The sequence below is a fragment of the Elephas maximus genome, chromosome 4 (genome assembly GCF_024166365.1).
Source record: "Elephas maximus indicus isolate mEleMax1 chromosome 4, mEleMax1 primary haplotype, whole genome shotgun sequence".
Classification (NCBI taxonomy): domain Eukaryota; kingdom Metazoa; phylum Chordata; class Mammalia; order Proboscidea; family Elephantidae; genus Elephas; species Elephas maximus.
The window spans coordinates 131563445-131589413 of record NC_064822.1 but is presented as its reverse complement, the minus strand read 5'-3'; the positions used below and the strand labels follow the sequence as shown (position 1 = coordinate 131589413).

At 37.0% G+C, this 25969-nt stretch overlaps 1 protein-coding gene across 7 annotated transcripts in view; it reads right to left on the bottom strand.

The window, feature by feature from the left end:
- Positions 1 to 25969, bottom strand: part of CNOT2 (CCR4-NOT transcription complex subunit 2) — a 158534-nt gene that overhangs the window by 31957 nt on the left and 100608 nt on the right. For all 7 annotated transcript variants that reach the window (XM_049883880.1, XM_049883878.1, XM_049883877.1 and 4 more), the window contains 2 exons: positions 11953 to 12075; positions 2241 to 2307 (listed from right to left, as the gene is read on the bottom strand). In XM_049883880.1, the coding sequence (XP_049739837.1) occupies positions 2241 to 2307; positions 11953 to 12075 (190 nt within the window). The remainder of the gene's footprint in view (positions 1 to 2240; positions 2308 to 11952; positions 12076 to 25969) is intronic.

Here is a 25969-nt window from a genome sequence, read left to right as displayed (position 1 = left end):
TTTTTTTTTTTTCCACTAGTTGCAGTTTCTAGAGCTATACTCTGGATATGAATAATTGTACTCTGGAAACATTTAAGTTCCAGCTGGTCTTAGGTCCAATGTTCAAAATGTTGCTTCACTGATGCTACAGGAGTATTGTTGTTAGTTGCTGTTGAGTCAATTCCAACTCCGGGTGACTTCGTGTATACACAGCAGAACTGTGCTCCTTAGGATTTTCAAGCCCGTGACCTTTCAGAAGCAGACTGCCAGGCCTGTCTTCAGATGTGCCTCTGGATGGGTTCGAGATGCCAATCTTTCAGTTAGCAGTTGAGCATTTAAGTGCTTGTGCTACCCAGAGACTGCTATATAGCCATTTTATATACTGAGCTCCAAAAGGAAGTACTTCTGTCATATATGGCTTTTTTGAATTAATAAGTGCCTTAAAAATACTTTTTCTAATGAAAGTAATTTGCTAATTTATTATTATTTTTTTATCTTTAAAACAAACAAACAAACAACCCGTTACCATCAAGCCGATTTTGACTCATAGCAACCCTATCGGAGAGAGTAGAACTGCCCTGTAGGGTTCCCAAGGAGTGACTGGTGGATTCAAACTGCAGGCAGTAGCTCTTAACCACTATGCACCAGGGTTTTCTTTTATCGTTAAGAACCAACATAATGAGTTGCACATGTCAATAAGTACCTCTCATTCAAATGAGGTAACTTTATTTTAAACCCAATATATTTTCTATCTTATCTCAATTACAATTTCACATTTACAGGTTTAAAAAAATTAGATTAGCAAGTTTTTTCTTTTTGTTTTTAAAAATCCACACAGTGAATTATATTATGAAACCACTGCCATTCCAATTATGAAATAACCTTAGTTTCTCAAATACAATTTTTCTCCATTCCATATTTAATTTCTGCTGTGATAAACTGTGGACTTTGCAGCTTCTCTACAGAAATAAACTGTAACTTTAAATAGCTAGATACTTCCATGATAACGGTTACCAGAAAGCTGGAAGTCCATGCTAGAACACAAGCTAAATGGAACAAACTACTAGCTGATAATATTCCCTTAATAACTAAAATAAACATCTGAGGATAAATAACACTTTTTTTAATGTAATAAAATTTTTAAAAATGCTTGTTTTTCTGCATAACCAAGGGAAAATTGCTAATATTAATAAGCAATTAGTAAATTTTATTTACTAAATCTGTATTAACAAAATTGTGTTCCATGCAAAAGAGGAAAGTCACAAAAGACAGAGAAAAGTAGATGGAAACTATGATTATCTACAAAGTAAGTTTCTTCCCCATACTAAACTTCAAAATGAATTTGAAGGATAAAGTGGTATGACAAACTATTCTGATACCTATCAAATTTTTGCTTTTTATTACAATGGGAAAGAGTTCCAAATAAAATAACTAATTTTTATTTGAAGCTGGTTAAAACTGTCAACCATCAGATTGTCTCTTCCAGTTAGTCCATTATTCTATAATCTCTGATGGGAACTTATAACATTTTTACTCCTCCACCACATAAATGACACCAGAGATGTAAAACTTTATTAATATATAATAATTCGGAAAATTTATTTTAAAAAAATGAAAATTTTTTTATGATTTGGAGTTTTATAAAAATTTTATGTAATAATAATAACAAATTTATTGAGAGCTTACTATGCGCCAGGCACTGGGCTAAGTACTTTAAAAGTATTACAATACTTAAATAGAACCTTGTGTAATGGAGAAAGTACTGGCTGTGAGTCAAAAAAATCTAGATTCTATACCTAGACTGAGCTAAAACAAAAGAAGAAATATCTGCTAAAACAAAGAGAATATTTCACAAACTGTTGCTAAGCAATGGTCTTACATTCATCAATCGTCCCAAAACACAAACAACCTAACCAACCAACCAATCAAAAACCTTTAACTTCCTCTAACTGAAAACATAGAGCATATCTACTTTTAATTGATTGGCAAATGCTTCTTCAAAAATACTACCAAGGACATAAAAATACAAAAGATGTAGAAACAGATTTCAAACTGTCCTATATCCAATAAAAGCAAATTTGGTTTAGTTAAGGTCTGAAATAATGACATTTTGCTACATAAATAAGGAAACTTTGAAAATTAAATCTTTCCTTTTAAATCCTAGGATAAACCCACATGGGAAGCACTGGCTGCTTTTTATTTCATAGTTAGGTATTTTTCTCTTTAAATAAAGTATACCAGAATAAATGCAAAATTCTTACTTTGTTGCCCGTATAAACTTGCCCCAAACTGAGACAGCTGACCTGATGTAGATGGTGATGCCAGCATCTAGAAACAAATTAATTATATTAGAGCATAAAGAAAGTACACATAGCATTGTACACATGTTACCATCTATATGTCATACTATAACATGTAAGATTTGATCCTACACTGTTCACTCTTCACAAAAACAAAACAAATGTTACATAATAAATTCCATGTTCCTTAATTTTTGGTTACTATAGGGGTTTTTAAAGTTACACTGAATGAAAACTGTAGCAGCACCACTACCTCACTTAAAAAAAAAACACTAGGCTAACAAAAACATGAAGGCTATCTCAAAGTCAACCTCTACAAATTTTTAAGTGAAATTACTTGATATGTAAATAATATTAAGCTAAATTCTGAATTCAGCTTACTAAAATTGAGAAATGCTTAAAAAGAAAAATTTTGTACTTTATAAGAATATTTCCTGATTATTATACACAAATGATGTATATCAAATAGGTAGGAAAACCTACCCAATAAACATACGACTACATAATAAATTGAAAGATGACACAAAAAGCAAAAGACAAGTCAAAAATATTTAGAAAAATGCTTAGACATGGCATGTAAACTACACTGTTGATGTGAATTTCATGGTATTTGTTGCATAATGCCTTTGAATTTTTTGCATCAATGTCTTTTTTTCCTAGTAGAATATAAAGTCTTTGTAAGGCGTGTTATACTAATGAAACTGGTATATTCAATGTCATATTTCCTCATAGAGATTAGCACTAAGCATAGCAGTGCTATATACAAAGTGGATACTTAAGCTGAGTAAACCAAAATGTGTGTACGTGTATTCCCTGTCTATATTAGAAAACCATCAAAAAACCCTTAAATAAGACATTATAAGCATGTTATCAAAAGGCTTATAATATGGTGGGGGAAGCAAAGGAATTATATAACAAATTATAACCACAGATGCAGGATGGTAGATGCTCTAAAGGGAGTATAAAGCATCACTAGAGGAAGATAATTCTGAACAAGGATGAGGTATTAGGATTACATTGATGTGGATACAAATAAGAGTTTTTTCAGGCTAAGACTATGTAGTGAGTGTAAGTATAATAAAAGTTAATGACATGATTAGGAAATCAAATATAAAATAGTGGTAACTGGATAATACAGTAATTGGGGGAAGGGGACAGGGCTCACCCCTATGCCTTTTAGGGGATAAAGAGTATGTCAGGACAAGACTGTAAAGGGTTTTCTTGAATATTATACAGAAATGGCTACCAACTACGACAAAAAAGAGAAAAAAATATCTAGCAGGGAAGTGACACAAACTGGGCTTTGGGAAGAAAATTCTAGTAGCAGAAATGGTTGGAAAAGGGAAAGGGTGAGATACAGAACTAAAACAGCACAAGTGGGATTAGAAAGGAGAGGCATTTGGTGATAGAGGCAATAGTATTTGGTGTCCAGTTTAACTGGCTGGGGCAATAAGGAAAGGGGGTTACGTGGGTGTGGGAGATCACCAGACAGGGAACTATAAGAGGTCAGTCTGTGGTTTTCAATGAAGAAGAATCATGCCGACATTGATCACTTTGGGAAAAGCAAGAAGAGAAACATTAAAACAATGAAGGTCTCATAATACACATTTATGCTATTTTCATGTCAAAATTCTAAGTTGTTTTAATTATTCTGAAGTGGACTAAATTTTTAATAAAATAGTTTTAACTGTTGATGGTCCTGAGGTAGGTCTGAGTTACTCTAAAAACATAAGTATTTATAACACAGTATTTTCTATAAAAAGTATCAAACCTTATAAATATTCATTTTCAAATCCAGGGGGTATATGATATAGACAATTAAACTAACATTCAAACTATATACTCTATCAAATACAATCCAACAGATCAAGTTAATAGGCATTTTACGCCTGATCAAGTCCTTCAATTAGGTACTACAGTCATTACGGTTACCACATAACTGTAATTCTTTCATTAACACATTGAAGATTCATTTCCAAACTGTAATGAGGCTTTAGTTGGTGACAAAAAGTAAAAGGTTTAAGAATCATAATTTTCTGTTATCATTATAAACCATAAACCATAAATGAAAGTAAGAGTATAGCTGTTTCTAAAGGCTTCAAATATAAAATGTTGGCCAACATGAGTACATGACTTTGAATGATCCACAATGTAAACATTTTAGAATGGATCACTCAAAACTTTACCTTTCCCAGAAATGTATATATTTATTGAACACTTAAATCTAAAGAACAGACATTTTATAGTATACTTTAACCCTGGCGGAGCTACAGCTGCTAACCAAAGGTTGGCAGTTTGAATCCAACAGGCACTCCTTGGAAACTCCACGGGGGCAGTTCTACTCTTTCCCATGCGGTCGCTATAAGTCGGAATTGACTTGACAGCAACATTTTTTTTTTTTTCATAAAGGTTATACACTAACAAAGAAGTTATACACATGCCAAGTTATCAGCCCTCTCAGTCCTGGGGGAGTACGTATGGGAGGAAAAGACTGTATGAAGATATGGGGAGGTGGGAGGGCTCCCTTGGCAAAGTATTTGGACTAAGAACAGTTTTAGAGGAACATAAAAGTAGTTCAATTTACAGCCTTCAAAACATCCATGTAAAATAAGCATTAATCAATTAGCTATACAGAAAGATAAGTGACTGTCTCAAAATGCCAAAATGCAAATGTATGATTTCATATAAAATCTATCCCTAATGATATACTCTGAAGACATGGTTCATGTAATAAATGATTGCTAAAAATGGATTTAACACACAATGAAGGAATGTGACTAAGACAAAAATGCTATTTACAAGAGCAAAGAAAATGCACAAGAAATGTACCCAGCAGAGTAATGGCTACAGTTAACAGACGAGAGAACACTGAAATTTTTTAAAAGCTGAAAGTTAATAAAAAGGTGAATTTCTTAGAAAAATACAGAACTTTGGATCTAGAAATACACCACAGTAGGGAATGCAGCATAAGAAGAAAGGACCCAACTTTGGAGTCAGAAAAATTTGGACTGAATCCTGGCTCTGCAACTTACCTATGGGACCACAGAGCCTCAGTTTCCTTCCCTGAGACGGAAGTAACACCACCTACCTCAGAAAGTTAAAGTGAAGATTAAACGAGATAAGATATGGCACATAGTAGGTGCTCAATAAATGGTAGCAGTAGCTGCTAATAATCTAATCTTCCTCTGAATGTAAGACTTCACTAACAGCAGACAATCAGAGGGGGATTCCGCCTCTGAGGAATTTATTAAATAATACTCTAAATTTATATAACTTTTGGCCCAAGAAACTAAAGAAAGACATTTATTTTCACAAATCCCAGGAAAAATAAGGAGTAGAACTTGTGTTCTTAGTGGCAAGACATGGGTTAAAAAAAAAAAAAATTAAATGTCACATAATCAGTAGAATGCTGAGACCAACAACTAGGTTACTGTGTTCTCAGCCTAAAACCAACAATTATATATTTTCCCCATCATTCAAGAAATCTTTAATACACACTGTGGTCTAACAACAATGTCCAAACCAAACCCACTACCGTCAAGTCGATTCTGAACCAGGAAGCCAACTACAAGAAATAGTAATGTGATTCCACTTATTTCCCTGACCCACCAAAACCAAATCAAAAACCAAATCAAAAACCAAACCCGTTGCCATCGAGTTGATTCCAACTCATAGCAACCCTATAGGACAGAGTAGAACTGCCCCACAGGGTTTCCAAAGAGCAGCTGGTAGATTCAGACAGCCAAGCTCTTAACCACTGTACCACCAGGGCTCTGAAACACTCCCTAATTCTTTAGTATACAGAATGTTAAGAAAAATCAACAAATTTGAAACAACTGTATTTTTAAAATTACCTCCACTGCTACTAGATACAATTCTAAGGTCAATAAACAAACAAAAAAAAAAACTGTCAAAACATTCTTGTTTTAAAAAATGTACATTTGAAAAACTTAATGGCTACTGCCAACTCTCCACAACTACTGAACTACTCGCTCATGCTTCCTAGTAGCGATTACCTCTCACAATCACTCCCTCCAATGAATGTACCTTCAATTACAAAACCTATTTTAAGAAACATTTAAAGCAGCTTGGTCAGGAAATTACTTCCTACATTAGAATAAATGGGTTTAAAATGTAACAGAACTTTGCTAAATAAAAATTTCTGACCACAAAAGCTATTAAAAAAAAAAAATTCAAATTTTAAAATGTTCTTTAACAATTCATTGTACAATATACTTAAAGGTAAGACCATGATACGATTCCTAGCATTATGTTATTATTCCAGGAAGAAACATAAAAAAGTAAATGTGATTTTTGACTATATCATATCTACCACAAAAAAGAGAGAAAAGGGGAAAGAAAGCATGTCTGTGTATCTGCACATATGCATACATACACATACATACACACTGTTCGAGATCTAGACAAAATTTAAAGACTATTTCAAAATTAAAAACATATGGTTAAAGAGTGAAATCAGAATGAATTCTAGCAAGCAGGCACAAAAAGAAGACTATAAGAAAATAATACATACATTAAAAACATCAAAAGAGAAAAGGGGCAGGCAGAAAAATACAAGCCAATAAGTCTCAGGTTCTGGTACTTTATGAATCAGATAATCAACTAACTATGAATTTACTGGGTATTTCAAGTAATTCTGACTAAAATATTCTTAAGTTTTCAAAAGGAACATTTAAAAAATAGCATAATAATACATGCAGAAATATTCACTGTAATCAATTCCTCAGTATTGAACACTTAAGATTAAGATTTTTTTACTTTTAAAAAGTAATGGTAATGAACACTTTCATATTACACTACCTGACTTTTAGGTTAGAGCCAATGTACAAATTTATAGAACAGCATATGACTGACTGAAGGAATGTTCACGTTTTAAATGCTTTTAATATGTATTGCTAAACTCTTTTCTACAACATCTTACTAATTACATTCCCACAGCAGTCACTTCAATGCAGGCTATTCTCTTTCACTAAAGAAAATCCTTGCTAATTGACAGGAATGAAATAGTATTTTCTCACAGTTTTAATGATTACTATTAAACATTTTATAATTATTTTTATAGATATATCATTGTGTAATTCTCTTTTATACTTAGAAGAAGCCCTGGTGGCACACTGGTTAAGCACTCAGTTGCTAACTGAAAGGCCCGTGATTCGAACTCACCAGCCAATCCAGCAGCAGATGTGGCAGTCTGCTTCCATAAAGACCACAGCCTAGTACACCCTATGGGGCAGCTCTACTCTGTCCTATAGGGTACTATGAGTCAGAGCTAACTCAAGGGCAGTAGGTTTATGGGTTTTTATACCTACGCTTTTGTCTTTAACATACTGAGTTTGAAGATTATACATACACAAACAAGTTTAAGAGGTTTTAGAAAGTTCCCATCAAAAGATTTAACATTTAATTCCATGTCTTTGTATTCTGACTTATTTACATTTAACCCTAACATTTTCTAAAGTTTACACATAAATACTCAACCTTTACAACCACCCAGGAGTCACATACAGTGAAAGCTGTGAGAGCCAGATTTCGATGTGACTGCCTTGTTTTTCCGAGTCTCGTAAGTGTTCCACCTTTGACAAAGTGTAATCTTACCACTTTTCTATGCTCTCTATTAGTGGAAAATATTTGTGTTTTCCTACGCTGACAGATTTCCGCCTTACACAGGTTCCGGCTTTCACAGGTTTTACTGTATTATTATTCCTAGTTTACAAATGAGAAAAAATATGACACACAGACTAACTTACTCAAGGGCAAGTAAATCTTATAGCTGGGATATGAACAAGATAGTAGGATTCCCAGAGTCCACATTTCCAATAAGAACTAATAAATGTTCGATATGGTAACAACCCATTGCAGTTGAGAGTCAATTCCAACTCATAGCCCTATAGGACAGAGAAGACCTGCCCCATAAGGTTTCTAAGGAATGCCTGGTGGATTCAAACTGCTGTTGGTGAACTGTTAGGAGCTTGGCTGCTAACCAAACGGTCTTCAGTTTGAATGCACCAGCTGCTCCTTAGAAGCCCTACGGGGCAGTTCTACTCTGTCCTACAGGGTCACTAAAAGTTGGAATTGACTCGATGGCAATAGGTTTGGTTCATAAGGCAGTTGCTTATAAAATAAACACACACACAAAGTATTCTACATATCAGTAAAAACCAATATGAAAACATCAACTACAAACTCTACTTATTAAAAAGGCAGAAAGAATAAGAAAAAAAAAAGACATTCTTCAGAAGAGTCATTATGTCAATATTGGTATAAATGTGCAATAGTCAAAAACATTTTTATAAAGAATAATGAGAAATGAGAAAGATCTTTATCTAGGATGTTAAAATTGTCTATAAAGCTCAGTAATTTAAAATGTAGTTCTGACATCAAATCAGAATGATAAACAACAAAACAGTTCATAAACAAGCCCAAGAATACACTGACATTAGTATATATTAAGGGAGGGATTAGCCAAGAACGAATCATCTAACTCAAGGGTAGTCAAACAACACACAGCCTGCAGACCAAAGTGAATATACTGCCTGTTTTTGTAGGGTAGGTGAACTAAGAATGCTTTTAACATTTTCAGTGATTATATAAATATCCACATAATATCCTTGATTTCTCCCCTTGATTGACCTACAAAGCCTAAAATATTTACTATCTGGCCCTTTATGGAAAAATTTTTGTCCCCTGGTCTAAGCCATAAATGATATTGGGGCAACAGGATAATCTCATGGGGGAAAAAAAAATTGTCACCATACAATTCACACCTTAAGCCATTTCTACTGGATGTAAATTACATGTGAAGAATGAAACATAAAATTACCAGAAGAAAACAGAGATAAAATAGTTAATTAACCTATAGTTGGGAAAGGTCTTTCTACTAAGCACGATCTCAAAAACAGAAACCACACACACACACACAAAGACTAACAGATCACATTCAATATAAATTATAAATATGTGTATATTCAGGTACCATAAACCAAATTTAAAGCGAAAAAACAGAAAATTTTTGTAACAAACAAGGGGTTACTAATAACAACATACAGAGAATACTAACAAAAACAAGGCTTACTGTTTCAAAAAGAGAAACACAAGGTGGCATAAAAATGGGTAACCCATAAAAAAGAAATACAAATGGCCAATAAATACATGGAAAAGACATATCACTAACTGTGTGTGTATATAAAATTAGTGATGTTTTAATGTATGTACATTAAAACAACTAAGCTTTTTTTTTTATCTCTTGGCAAAGGTTTAAAGGTAATAGCTAGTGTTCTTGACAGTACGGATGCTGCTGATTAGAGTAAAAATTGGCACAAACTTTTTGAAGGAAAATATGCCAAAATATCCTTAGAGGATTTAAATATTAACATGTATACCTGTATTTTATTACATAAAGACAAAATATTTTAACTATAAATTCAAAGTGTTAGGAATAAGTTATCACTGACAAGATTATGGGTAATTTTTCTTCTCAAATCCATCTAAATTTTCTAAAGTTCAATAATTCCCTTGTGTTATTTATAACAAGAAAAACATTTCAGCAACAGCAGCAGCTACTATTTCCATTTTATGGACAAAGAATCTAAGGCTTAGAGAAGTTAGGCAAAGCCAGGATTAAAACATAGATCTGTATTGCTTTAGGGTCTGAATTCTTAATCCCTAATGCCATTTTTTTTTTTAATGCCATAGTATCTTCTTTATATACTGGAAAAAAAAAAAAAAGGTTTTGTGGAGCAAATCATTCTGTGCCTTTTTTTTTTTTTTTTAATGCCATAGTATCTTCTTTATATACTGGAAAAAAAAAAAAAAGGTTTTGTGGAGCAAATCATTCTGTGCTATTTCTGTGACAAATAACTAGATCTGAATGTAACCAACAGATGTATGTATGTATGTGTGAGTGTATATAATGATTTTGATAAAAAAAAAAAAAACCTCAGGCGTGCAGTATTTCTACTTACCAGAAGATAGACTGCATCTCTGTCATTCATGCCCTACACATACTTTCAGATTTCAGTCTGAAAGTTTCATATCTTCCTAATCAGAATACTTTTTATCAAAAGTGTTCCACTATAATTTTTATATCAAACTTAATATTCACAATACAATCACAGCAATACATATTCCTTCATACACACACACACACAATTAGTTTTGTAGTTTCTGCAGTGATGTTATCAGAAAAACACCGCAAATTCTTTACCTACAAGATCAACAGTTAAACAAATAAATATGCATAAAGAATAATTCAATTATAATTTATGTCAAATAGCTAAAAGCACAGTAAGATAAACGCAAATTGATTAAATGACACAATTCCATCAGCTATTAGGCTGCACACTAATTATAAAGAAAGCCACCACACATAATTTGAAGAGAGCCCTAACAATGCAATTGATAATTTGTTGCCAAATGATATAAATTTCAAATTAAAAGAGGGGTAGGTGAGCCTCTAAACAGGAAAAAAAAAAAAAAAAAAAGTAAACCTAGGTTAAGTTAATTTGTAAAATTTTTTAAAAGGCTTAAGAACTAAAGAAATATCAATTCTAAACAAAATAAGGGCATTTGTTACATATTTTAGAACTTCATAAGTGCTTTAAGCATCAGTAAGAATCTCATTAGGTTAATAGCTAGAGTAAACTGTTACAAAAGCTAGGGGAATTAGGAACAGTAATGTTACAAAGGTTTGAAAGGAAAAAAAGTTGGGCAGGTACAAAGTTTAAGGATGCAACTGGCTTGACTACAGCGTATGAGGTATAATTTAAAGTAACTTGATAATGGTAACAACTGAATTCATTTTGAAATATTTTATAAATTTGCTAATTATGACCTGGCTGTGTTCTAAATCCTTTTAATTCTAATGGGATTACTGAACTACTGTTGTTGTTGTTATTAGTTGCCGTCAAGTAGATTCTGGCTTGTGGCAACTCCACGTGTGCAGCGTAGGACTGCTCCATAGCGTTTGCAATGGCTGTGATCTCTCAGAAGCAGATCACCAGGCCTGTCTTTCAAGGTGCCTCTGGGTGGGCTCAAACTGCCAACCTTTTGGCTAGTCAAGTGCTTAACCGTTTGTGACACCCAGGGACTTCTAAGAACTATTAGCCTTTCAAAACACTAATTCACATTTTAATAATACATTGTCTTCATATTCTGAATACACTTCTTTAATAATTTTTTTACTGCAGCATCCCTAATAGCTCGGAGAGGCGTTCTGCCTGAAGTTTAGGATTACAGCTAGAAAATTAAAAAAAATAAACAGGATAAAGTTTACTGAAGTCTCATCTTTAAATGTGTTCAAATCTGCTTTATACTCTGTATCTGTTTGTTTTAATTCAAAAATAACAAGTTACTTCTCCAACTGAAAAAGAAAAAACTGATGACCCAGAAGTTGTACCATGTCTACCCCATATCTTTCAGTATGTCCTACAGTATTACCATATCCCAACTTGACAATCATAGGTACAGTTCTGTTTCTCCCATGAGAATGTAAGCTCCTTATCTTTATATCCTTAGGGCCTAGCACTATGCCTAAAACAGTCACTATGACCAAAATGGTACTCAAAGACAGTACTCTGCAGGTCATATGCAGCTTTTCAGAAACCCAAAACAGACATACAACGCTGAGTAAATACAGTGTAATTGATTAACTTACATCTTTTTCTGACCGATGTGGAAACATAGAAGATTGGCTGTAGTACATGTTTTCGTCATGGTAGTCACTGTCGACCCCCTCTACGAACTTCTTTCTTGAAGCACCAAACATGCTGTTTGTCACCTAAACAAAAATATTACTTTTATCAAGTGTAATATTTTGGCGAATATCCAACTTAACCTTGTTTCTGTGTGGAAAAACAAAAATGAAGGAAGCACTGGAAAGATATAGAAACAGAAAAACTAAGGGCTAATGGGGCATGTGATAAAATCTGATTATAACAACACAGCATTCATTAATTTCCAGGCCTTGAAAGTAAGAGAAGAATCTTAAAGCCCACCTCGTGCAACAGTTCCACTTACTTTTAAAGAACTAAGTATTACTTACTCTTGAAAACTGGCCACCCTAAACGTAACTTTCTAACGTAAACATTTTAAAAAACTATGTTTGGGGCTAATTACTCAAAATCTTCACACTCATCTTCAAATTTAGTGTCTTTGTCATCACTAGATCAACTTTTTAAATTATTTGTTTTCCAGAGCAAATTTTCTTCACTTATAAGTTAACTGAGATACAGCATTTTCGGAATAGGGTTATATTACCATATTGGAAATTTTATTTCAAGCCACAAGTACTCACTCAACTTAACAGTAGGAAAGCTGTTTCATTCATGATACTGGTGTAAATATATGATCTCAATAATTTCACTACTTAACTCTATTGCTTTTTAGCTCTTTATAACATCCACCACTAGCAATTTTGAGGCCACATCAAGATAAATTACTACTATAGGGTTGCTATGAGTCGGAATTGACTCCACAGCAATGGTTTTTTTTTTTTTTTAAGGATAACTTTTATCTGTCCTTCTTTTAACATGACCTCTAAAGTTTTCAAAACTAGCAACTGACTGAGGTTATTTAAGGTCAATGTGTCTTCCTCTCCCTAACACTACTGTGTAATTCAAGGTAAAATGAAATGCCCATGATATGAGAGATTTTCAAGGACTTGAATAAAAGGTGACTAACTTTTTTCATAGGCCCAATTTTGGGGACAATTTCCCCTCGACTATTTGGTATCTGTCTTGTACATTCATGACTAAGAATGCTTTCTTCAACTCTAAGTAAGTAGCGAATTTCCCTATGTATCTATCATTTCAAAATGAAACACTAGTTATTACTGTTTATCAGTAGCTAAGGTGAACAGACGTGTTACAGATTTTAAGGGCCAAATATTATGTGTAAGTTTGTTGAAAGCACCATGCTGTTAAATAAATGTTTTATATTTTAAATTCTGTTAAATGTGTAGAAAGCACAAGTATTTAACAACCCCTCCTGTTGAAGTCTGAGAAAAAGCTATTCAGTTAGATATGAACAATAGTTTGAGGACAGTTAAACAACTATTTTGCTTTGTATCTTTGGACCAGTAATTTCTGTAGGTTTGAAACACAGGAAGATATTTTTAAATAGTCTATTAATTTAGTAAAACATAAGTACTTAATATTGTTTGTGCAGTGGACTCCCTGGTGAATTTTATGAAAGCTATTCTATAATTCTGAATATAATTTCAGGGACGACCATCCTACATGCCTATTCATCAATCCCCAGAGTAGTCCCTACTAGAACAAGTTTTCTTTTTTTTTAATGAACTATATTTCAGAAAAGAAACAGTGTCAAAAAAGGATTTTACAATCTGTAAATTAAGACTCATTACATATTATATTTTAAGTTTGTTTTTCAAAATTTAAGGGTATATTTAGTTCCCTTTATGTCCCTTTACTAGTGAGTTCTAATTCTAACAAAGAATAAATGTGGAAAAATGGCATGGAACTTACATAATTCAATAAAATTTCAAGTGACTACTAGAGCATCTATCATCAAATTTTACACACATAAATCAACTCGAACACAAAGTGAGTTCTTTGACAATTCTTCTATAACATTATCATCAAAATCAATTATAAACAAGAATTCTAAAATCAAAAGTAACTGTATAGGGAAAAAAAGAGAGGCTTTAATACCATGCAAAGGTGTTTTAGAGTTTTGAAAGTAAAACTAAGCATGTGAAATGCCTGAGGACAGAGGAAAACACAGAATGTTCTTCTTCCATCAATACCAGATTTGCCCAAAGGTTATAGTTTGTATTGTGTGTGTGTGTGCGTGTGTGTGTGTATGAGAGAGACAGAGAGACAGAGAGAAAATATGCAGAACTTCATCTTTGGTTTGTGTGCTTCACCACAGAAACTAAATAATGAAGTTATTTACACATCAGTAAAAATACTGATTATTTTTACATGATGTAAGCAAAGAAGAGAGGTAAGAGTGTAATCTCTCCCCAGATGCAACTTGTAGTCCAGTAATGGGTGCTAGAATGAGACAAAGAATTCTCTGACCCATGGCAAAATCAGAAAAATGACAATGTACAAAGTTTTCATAAAGCCAGATTTATGTAATTTTAAAGGGCTGTCCTTTATTCCATATAGAATAATGGAATGGAGTAGGAGGGCATTTTAAAATAGCCAGAGAAGTATAACTGGGGAGATGATAATTAAGCAGAGAAATAAGGGAACCAATTAGGCAAAAACCTGGAGGAAGAGACTCAGTACAGATGGGACAGAAAGACCCTTAGTGGTATGGCACAAGCAGCATGAGCTAAGTGGAGAATGGTAGGAACTGAAGTCAGAGATACTGGTGGGGGCCAAGACATGTAGCATCTTACAGGCCAGAGGAAAGACTCTGGATTTTATTCTTTGTATGATGGGAAGTTAATAGCAGGTGTGGGAGCAGTTTAAGAGTGACATAATTTGGACATATATTTAAAAAAAATGATTCTTGCTACTCTGTGAAGAATGTACTACAGAGGGGACAAAAGTAGAACAAGGAAACAGATTAGGAGGCTATATAATATACAAAAAATATAAATAGGAATGGATAAAAACTAGGTACAGTAATTTAGATGAGAGGTCATAGTGACTCAGACTATGGTGGTAGTGGTAGAGGTGGTGAGAAGTGGTTGGATAAAGGATATACTTTGAGGGAAAGCTGACAGAATGCAATAATGAATGGATGTTGGGTTATGAAAAGGTATCAATTTCAAAGAAGATATGTCAATACTCTCCTGAAGTAACAAAACCCTTGTGGCATAGTGGTTAAGAGCTACAGCTGCTAACCAAAAGGTGCTCCTTAGAAACTGTATGGCGCAGTTCTACTCTGTCCTATATGGTTGCTACGATTCAGAATCGACCCAACAGCCTAGTTTAAAAGTAAAATCATACCTCATTTTACATTACATATAAAATTTAACTTTGAACCTTTGGTAGGTACAATGTTTCAGTTTTTTTCAAGCACACATTGTGGGCTTACATCTGCTTTGCTAATTAACCATCCTCTCTCTAGATTCTGATTCATAGCAAATGTTATAAAGGACAAGAAGAGATGGATATAAAGACTCAATAAGAAAGAATATGACATATGTATATATCAAAAGTAATGTTACTTAAAGTTTGTTTTGAACACAGATCTAAAACATTTAATCAAGACATTTTATTCTTCCTCTGATTTTATTAAAAGCAATGCATATTTTTTTTAAGTAGACAAGTTATCTTACACTAATGCTCTACCTATCAGCCTGACCACCCCACCCAAACAAAACAAAACAAAACAAAGAAACAAAAAAACGCTAGCCTCAGAATGAAGTAGAAGAGAGAGGAAAATTAATCTGGTAGGAAGAATGGAAGCACTGAGTGGGCTGAGTTTTCCCGGTATAACTTTTCCTTCGTTATTTAGTTTGAACTAGTTATAAATTCCTAAGATATGCCATTCTAAATAGTTAAACAAAGAATTTCAAAGCCAAATGTAGGAACCCAGAATAATCACAGGAAAATAATTTGTAAAGCACCAAACTTGAGATAATTCACCAACCAACAACTTCAGAGAGGACTGATAAAGTGGCTCCTGATCCAGGTGGGATGAATGGCAATTAGAGAACAGAAGGGCTAAGAGACAAAGCAAAAAATGCCCAGAGCTTTTTAAATGGTCAAGGAAATAAAACTAAGTCACTGTATAAATGGAACTTGAAAATAAATATATATTTACATATAAATATTTATATCCTATATGTTAAAAAGCATAAAGATAAATGGGAAAGAATAAAAAATAGACTCAGACCATATCCAAAGAAAACAAACAAACAAAAACCCAAACCCGTTGCCATCGAGTCGATTTCAACTCATAGTCACCTTACAGGGCAGAGCAGAGCTGCCCTAGACAGTTTCCAAGGAGCGCCTGGTGGATTCGAACTGCTGACCTTTTTTGGTTAGCAGATATGGCTCTTAACCACTACACCACCAGGAGGAAGATATCAGGCCTCTGGAGAGAAACTTACTCTGAAACCTTTTATTGATTAGAAAAGCCCATTACCGTTGAGTCGATTCCAACTCACAGTGATCCTATAGGACAGAATACAACTGCCCTATAGGTTTTTCAAGGTTATAAAAAAACAAAAACCCTGTGCCGTCAAGTCGGTTCCGACATTTAGCGACCTTGTAGGACAGGGTAGAACTGCCCCACAGGGTTTCCAAGGAATGGCTGGTGAATTCAAACTGCCAACCTTTTGGTTAGCAGCCATAGCTCTTAAGCACTGCATCACCAGGGATCCTTCAAGGCTATAATCTTTTACATAAGTAGACTGCCACATCCTTCTCCCATGCAGCAGCTGGTGGGTTCAAACTGCTGACTTTTCGGTTAGCAGCCCAGCACTTAACCACTGCACTGCCATGGATCCTTTTATTCACTATCATGTCGGCAAATGCTGGGCCTGGTATGGAATCCTGTTACCAGGGAACATAAATACATCCCATGGCAGGGTGGTCCTTCCTGGATAATAAACAAACGTAGGTTGGTTTAAATCTATCTCCAGTCTTAGTCTCACACTCAAAGTTCCAGCAGCATATTTTAAAGTGCTATATTTAAAACTGACTTCCCAAGTTACTTTGTCTTCCTTTGTTCTGCACATCCATCAAGTTCTATCCCTCTTTCACAGTGGCTTTCACTTCTGTCTGTTTTGCCATTCTTCTTATCCCCATCTTAGTTGAAACCCTGGACTAGTTTTAGTAGTCTCCTGACTGGTCTCCCTTTACTTTTCAACAAACAGATTGAGGGCTTACTATGTGAAATGTGCCAAGAATTGGGCTAATGAAAACAAAAGCTGAAAAAGTTATCGGTCTCAGTTTTGAATAAGTTCACAGTCTAGCTAGAAGACAAAACTGTAAATAAGCAATTACAATATGAAAATCTGTATTAGTGCTTCTGGAACATAAATTAGTGAACATCTAACTGGCTGAGGGCAAATGACTGAAAGGCTTTAGTATAAAAAAGTAGAAGTACATTTGGATGAAACAGACAGCAACTTTGACATAAGAGTGTGTACAAATGCTCAGAAGAGAGGGAAAGCTCAGGAAACAATACAACTTTCAATTTAGCCATCACAAAGGGCGTCTGGAAGGAAGGTAACTGGTGATGGGGCTTCAAGGCCAGATTAAGAGGGAAGGAATACAAGCAGGGGAACCAGGTACAAAATTCTAGGTGATGAACTAAGTCAGACCTCCCTCTACTATCAATTTATTATGGCCCCATATTAATAACGGCTACACTGATCTTATCACTCTCATGCTCCCACACCTCTCTCTTAACATCCCCTATCTAGGTAATACAGACCAAGATTCCTAAGATTTTAGCCTCAACATAACTAGTTACATAATTATCTTAAACCAACACGAACCTTATACTTCAGCCTAATTTTATTTGCAGCTGTTTCTGTACATGGTAATCCCTGAAAAACGTCACTTCGTCTGTGAAAAATACCATCCCTAACCTCCGCAGCCTTCAACAATCCAAACCCAAGTTTATCAAACTAACTCTAAATATTTACTGAAATCATCCATGTCTTTCCTAGTCACCTTCCAGTACAAGGCGTTCCAACATCCACTCTAACTCGCCTCAAGTCTACTCTCCCATGTTAGCCAAAGTGATTTTTTAAAGTATGTATTTATTTTCATGGCCCTGCTGATTGAAACTCTTCAGCAGCTCCCCAAATCAACAATAAGGCTTGAAGACTCTATGTAACCTCTATAGTTTCATCTCCACAGGTCTTCTGCCACCACTAAACTCTTGCCACATCAAGCTCTTTTGCATGCCAGGGCCTTTGAATATGCTGATTCCTCTACTTAGAATTACCTTTCTCTCATTCTTCCTTCTTTCAAACTTTCACACTAACTTAGGACTCTTGTTTTATACAGTCAGCGAAAATACTTTATCGTAACTATAATTATACAATAATAATAACTTTTATGAGCACTTACTATTTGCAGGCAATGTTCTAAAAACTTTAAATTCATTTACATATAGAATCCTCATGATAATTCTATTAAAAAAAAATTAGGTAGCAACAAGTACTATATTTTGTAAATGGGAGAACTGAGAACAAAAGAACTTAGGTAACTTGCCCATGTGTTAAGTAGAAGAGATGGGATTTGAACCCAGACAATCTGCTGCTACAGAGTCCCCATTTTTAACTCTTAACTTACATTGACTCCTAAAAATGCAACTAATAGTTTAACTTCTATCTTCTTCTGAACTGTAAGCTTCAGAAAGGGAGAAGCAATCAAGAGCAAAAAATAAAAGAAGGGCCTTATTTAGCGGTGAACAATGGTAAGCAGGGAGTCCCCAGTAGTGCAACCAGTTAACATGCCAGGCTGCTGTAATGGATTGAATTGTGTCTCCCCAAAATATCTGTCAACCTGGCTAGTCATGATTCCCAGTATTGTATGACCGTCTACCTTTTGTCATCTGATGTAATTTCCCCAAGTGTTGTAAATCCTATCACTATGATGTAATGAGATGGATTAGTGGCAGTTATATGGATCAGATCTACAACATTAGACAGTGTCTTAAGCCAAACTCTTTTGAGATACAGAAGAAAGAAGTGAGCAGGGAGACACGGGGGACCTCATACCACCAAGAAAGCAGTGCCGGGAGTACAGCACGTCCTTTGGACCTGAAGTTCCTGTGCTGAGATGCTCCCAGACCAAAGGAAGATTGATGACAAGGAACTTCGTTCAGAGCCAACACAGAAAACCTTCCCCTGGTGCCAATGCCCTGAATTTGGACTTCTAGCAGAATCTGGACTTCTCACCAGACTGTGAGAAAACAAATTTCTCTTTGTTAAAGTCATCTACTTGTGGTATTTCTGTTGTAGCAGCACTAGATGACTAAGGCAGCTACTAACCCAAAGGTTGTGGTTCACACTCACCCAGAGGTACCTGGCAATCTACTTCTGAAAAATCAGCCACTGAAAACCCGGTGGAGCACAGTTCTACTCTGAACACACACATGGGGTCGCCACGGGTCAGAACTGACTTGAAGGTAACTGGTTTGAGGGCATCCAGGGCTCAGCGGTAGAATTCTTGCCTTCCATGCAGGAGACTCAGGTTCAATTTCCAGCCAATGAACCTCATGTGCAGAAACCACCTGTCTGTCAACAAGGACTGTGTGTTGCTATGATGCTGAACAGGTTTCAGTGGAGCTTCCTGAGTAAGATGGAATAGTAAGAAAGATCTGACAATCCACTTCCAAAAATCAGCCAATAAAAACCCTATGGGTCACAACAGACAAGGCATTTCACTCCATTGCTCCTGTGGTCACTAGAGTCAGGAGCCAACTCAATGGCTGCTAACAACAAATGGTAAGCCAGGGCTACTGGAATCAAATATTTGTGTATGCCAAAAGATCACTTTAGTTGAAGAATGAGAATGGACTGACTGACTATAGGTATGTGAGACAAGTCAGTCTCTACAAGACTGATTGTATTAAAGTTACATTAATTTTAGAATAAAATTACTCTTAAAAGGAAAAAGACTATTACACCAGTAGTCTTTTTCCTTATTATTATCCAAGGAGGCCTTCAGATAAGTAGAAATGAATTAAAAAAACAAAACAAAATAAAAAACTGTGTTCCAAAAGAACTAACATTTTTAAAGTACTTTCTAAATACAGTGAATAAAATTTAATCCTTCAAGGAATTAGGATGATTATAACAAAACTCCAAGTTTCATTATGAAGCTATTGATGTAGACACTGTAGTACTAAACATCTAGAAAGGAGGTTAAAACAAAAACAAACCCCTAATAATATTTTCTTGTGAATTATCTTAACATAGTGAAGAGTTCTACTGTTAACATGCTGCAATGGCTAAGATTGTGTGTCAACTTGGCTGGGCCATGATTCTCAGTATTTATGTGTGATCACTCCCATGACTGAATCTCCTGTGAGTAGTCAATCAGTTAAAAGGGACTTTGGGGGTGTGGCCTGCATCTGAATATAAGCAAACATTCTGGCTTTTTTGCTCACTCTGGATCCTGTGGCTACCTCCTGGTCGTCTGACCTCCGGCTCTTGGGACTTGAGCTACCAGCTTATCTGCAGACCCTGGGATTTGTCGATCTTCATAGCCTGAGAGCAGGAGCCCTGCTTGCCACCCCGCTGATCTTGGGTTCGCCAGCCCCTGTGGCTACGTAAACTGAGAGAAGCCTCTATCCTGATCCATAGACTTGGGATGTTTCAGCCTCTATAATCGCATAAGCTCTTTTCCTGATATAAATTTCTCTCTCTATATATATTTATATGCTTTACTGGTTTCGCTTCTCTAGAGAACCCAGGCTAAGATCTGGTACCAAGAGTAGTTCTAGAGAAACAAAATTGTAAGGATGAGTTTTCTAAAATGATTCCCAAGTCTGGTTAGTCTTAAAGATGTTGATGACTTTGCTTCCGGCAGTAAAGAGGACACTGCTAATCCATGGCGTGATGTGGTGCTACAATTACGCAAAGTATCACCACCAGTAGATCAGGTACTGGTGAAAGGCAAGGCTCCTTATGCTTGTCAGAATGAGAAGCATAAGGAAGCTGGTTGGTTGGTCCTAGTTTCGTTAAGACAAACTGATGAAAGAAAGATATGCACTGAGAGCTTCAGAGTCAAAGCTCAGGTGCCTCATAAATGACCTTAAGGCTTCCACTTGTGCTTTGAAAGAAAGCCTAATTTCTTGCAGTAACAGCTGAAATTGCCGAAAACCAAACCCAAAGTCTTATTGTAAGAGTGGCTGAACTACAACGCTAGCTCAACTGCCAACCCTGAGAGGTGACTGAAGTTAAAGTAAGGGCACTGAACAGGAAGAAATGGGATCCTGAAACTTGGAATGGGGACATATGGGAAGATAATCAGGAAGCTGGAGACACTGAGCCCCTAAATTCCACGGAACCACTCCTGCCAGCAGAACCACTCCCATCTGAAGAGATTACTTCTTGTTTGTCTGCTAAACCACCCTGCCAAGAAAAGCCATTAGCCCCTCCACTCCCACCTAATATCAGCTGTAGCCCAGCTGCCTCTAAAGAGCCCTTGCCTGAGTCATTGCCGGGGGCATCGCCTGAGGCAGATGCTTTAGAAAACAATGCTCAATGTTCTCAAAACAATTCCAGACTGCCATTCTGGCTTCTAGACCTATTACAAGACTTAAGACTCAGCAAGCCCCAAAAGATGAAGTACAAAGTGTGACCCAGGAGGAAGTACGCTACACTCCAAAAGAACTGCTTGGATTTTCTAATGCGTACAGAAACCTAGGAAATATGGGCAGGAATGGTTATTAAAGGTGTGGGATAATGGTGCAAGGAACACAGAGATGGATCAGTCTGAGTTTACTGATGGTCCACAGAGCAGATTCTTCATTCAATGTTTCAGCTTAAGAAGTTACAAAAGGATTTAATAGCTCATTTGAGTGGGTTGCTGAAGCAGGGATTATGAGGTAGCCTACACGAAATCAAGTTGAAGTTCCAGACCTGTAGAAGAAGGCATCCAAAGACTTAGGGAAATTGGCATGCTAGAGTGGATTTATCAGGTTAGACCCACACACCTACACGTGGAGTGCCCTGAGGACACACCTTTTACCACAACTGTAAGGAACAAATTTGTGAAGGGAGCTCCAGCATCCTTGAAGGCTGCTGTCATTGTTATTTTACGTAAATCAGATTTGACAGTGGGAACTGCCATAACTGAATTAAGACACCTAACTACAATGAACTGATTGGACCCCATGGAGTAGGGGCCAAGTGACTGCACTCAACAGACAAAGACAGGGTAGGTGTAGTTACAATAATGGACAGGAGTCAAAACAGTAATCAGAATAGCCTGATTTGTATGGACTTATGGCATTGGCTACTTAGTCATGATGTCCCTAGGAGCGAAATAGATAGGAAATCTACTAAACATTTACTTGATCTGTATAAACAGATGAATTCTAGGTCAGGTGAAAAGCAGTCTAACTCAAATTGCCAGAATAGAGAGTCACGGTCCCTCAGTCAATTCCCAGATTTGAGCGAGTTTAAAGATCTATGACCCCTTGAATAAAGGGGAGGCCAGGTCCCCTTGAGGAAGGACTCCAATACTCTGCCAAAAATTTTTACTGTTAATCTTTCTCCCAGCCTTCCCCAAAGGGATCTATGACCTTTTACAGGAGTAACTATTCATTGGGGAAAAGGAAATAATCAGACTTTTCAGAAATTACTGGATACTGGCTTTGAACTGACCCTAATTCCAGGAGACCCAAAATGTCACTGTGGCCCACCACTCAGAGTGCGGGCATATGGAGGTCAGGTTATTAATGGAGTCTTGACTCATGTCCATCTCACAGAAGGTCCAGTGGGTCCCTGAACTCATCCTGTAGTAATTTCCCCAGTTCCAGAATGCATAAATGGAATAGATATACTACTCAGCAACTGGCAGAACTACCACAACAGATCCTTGACAAATATAATAAGGGCCATTTTTTTTTTTAAATCACGGCAGGAAAAGCCAAGTGGAAGCCATTAGAATTGCCCCTACCTAGGAAAATAGTAAACTGCAGAGATTACTGCCACTGTCAAGGACATCCCCATACAACTTGACTATTTGGCCTGTGCAAAAAACAGATGGATCCTAGAAAATGACAGGAGATTAAAAAAAACTTAACCAGGTGGTGACTCCAATTGCAGCTGCTGTTCCAGATGCAGTTTCATCGCTTGAGCAAACTGATACATCTCCTGATCCCTCGTATCTGTTTCTAAGGACATTCAGAAGCAGTTTGCCTTCAGCTGGCAAGGTCAGCAATACGTCACCTTCAGTTGCCTACCTCAGAGCTATATCAACTCTCCAGCTCTATGTCATAATTTAGTCCACAGGGACCTTGATTGCTTTTCTCTTCCACAAGACGTCACACTCGCCCATTACACTGATGTCATTATGCTGATTGGAACTAGTAAGGAAGAAGCGTCAACGACTTTGAACTTATTGGTAAAATATTTGCATGCTAGAGGGTGAGAAATTAATCCCACAAAAATTCAGGCGCCTTCCACCTCAGTGAAGTTTCTAGGGGTCCAGTGGTGTAGGGCATGTCGAGATACTCCTTCTAAAGCAAAGGATAAGTTATTGTATCTGGGTGCTCCCACAACTAAAAAGGAGGCACATCTAGTGGGCCTCTTTGGATTTTGGAGGCAACACCTTCCTCATTTGGGTGTCCTACTCCAGCATATTTATCAAGTGACTTGAAAAGCTGCTAGTTTTAAGTGGGGCCCAGAACAACAGAAGGCTCTGCAACAGGTTCAAGCTGCTGTGCAAGCTGCTCTGCCACATGGGCCATATGATCCAGCTGATCCAATGGTGCCTGAAGTGTCAGTGGCAGATAGAGACGCTGTTTGAAGTCTTTGGCAGGCCCCTATTGGTGAATCACAGCACAGACCCTTAGGATTTTGGAGCAAAGCCCCGCCATCCTCTGCAGATAACTACTCTCCTTTTGAGAAACAGCTTTTGGCTTGTTGCTGGGCCTTAGCAGAGACTGAATGCTTAACCATGGGATACCAAGTCGCCACGCAGCCTTAACTGCCCATCATGAACTGGGTGTTGTCTGACCCACGGAGTCATAAAGTTGGACATGCACAGCAGCATTCCATCATTAAATGGAAGCGGTATATACAAGATTGGGCCTGAACAGGACCTGAAGGCACAAGTTGCATGAGGAAGTGGCCCAAATGTCCATAGTCTCCACTCCTGTCACATTATCCTTCATCTCTCATTCTGCACCTATGGCCTCATGGGGAGTTCCTCATGATCAGCTGACTGAAGAAGAAAAAACCCATCCCTGGTTTACAGATGGTTCTGCATGATATGCAGGTACCACTTGAAAGTGGACAGCAGCAGCACTACAGCCCCTTTCTAGGACCTCCCTGAAGGACACTGGCGAAGGGAAATCCTCTCAATGGGCAGAACTTTGAGCAGTGTACCTGGCTGTTCACTTTGCCTGGAAGGAGAAATGGCCTGATGTGTGACTGTATACTGATTCACAGGCTGTGGCCAGTGGTTTGGCTGGATGGTCAGGGACATGGAAGGAACATGAATGGAAAATCGGAGACAAGGATTTATGGGGAAGAGGTATGTGGACTGACCTCTCTGAATGGGCCAAAGAAGTGAATATTATTTGTGTCTCATGTGAATGCCCACCAAAGGGTGACCTTAGCAGAGGATGATTTTAACAATCAAGCAGATAGGATGACGCATTCTGTGGAAACCAGTCATCCTCTTTCCCCAGCTACTCCCATCATTGCTCAATGGGCTCATGAACAAAGTGGCCATGGTGGCAGGCATGGAGGTTATGCATGGGCTCAGCAACATGGACTTCCATTCACTAAGGGTGACTTGGCTATAGCCACTGCTGAGTGCCCAATCTGCCAGCAGCAGAGACCAACACTGAGTCCTCGCTATGGCACCATCTCTTGAGGTGATCAGCCATCAACCTGGTGGCAACCTGATTACACTGGACCACTTCCATCACGGAAAAGGCAGCGCTTTGTCCTTACTGGAATAGACACTTACTCTGGATATGGATTTGCCTTCCATGCATGCAATGTTTCTGCCAAAACTACAACCCATGGACTTACAGAGTGCCTTAGCCACTGAATGAAGGGACTTACTTCATAGCAAATGAAGTGTGATGGTGGGCCTGTGCTCATGGCATTCGCTGGTCTTACCACGTTCCCCAACATCCTGAAGCAGCTGGCTTGATATAACTATGGAATGGCCTTCTAAAGATATAATTAGGGCACCAGATAGGTGGCAATACCTTGCAGGGTTGGGGCAATGCTCTCCAGGAGGCTACATATGCTCTAAACCAATGTCCAGTATATTGTGCTGTTTTTCCCACAGCTAGGATTCATGGGCCCAGGAATCAAGGGGTGGAAATGGGAGTGGTACCACTCACTATTACCCCTTGTGACCACTCACAAGATCTTTGTTCCCTGTCCCCACAACCTACAGGTTTAGAGGTCTTAGTTTCAAAGACATGAATGTTCCCACCAGGAGACACATCACTGATTCCATTGCACTGTAAGCTAAGAATGCCACCTGGCCACTTTGGGCTCCTTATGCCTTTGGATCAACAGGCAAAGAAGGGAGTTACCATACTGGCTGGTGTGACTGACCATGATTACCAAGAGAACATTGGATTGATATTACATAATGGAGGTAAAGAAGAGTATGTTTGGAACGCAGGAGATCCCTTAGGTATTACTACCATGCCCTGTGATTAAAGTCAAGGGAAAACTACAGCAACCCAATTCCAACATGACTACTAATGACCCAGTCCCTTCAAGAGTGAAGGTTTGGGTCACCCCACCAGGCAAAGAACCACAACCAGCTGAGGTGCTTATTGAGGACAAAGGGAATACGGAATGGGTGGTGGAAGAAGGCAGTTCTAAAGACCAGTTACAGTTACGTGACCAGCTGCAGAAATGGGGACTGTAATTGTTATGAATATTTCTGCTTTGTATGTGTGCATCAAATAGTTTTCTTTTCTTAACTTATAAAATATAAGATGTAAACAGGGCTAGTGCATTTTTGGTTGTACACATGTTAGTTGTATCATGCTAGGCACAAGTATGACTCTGTAAC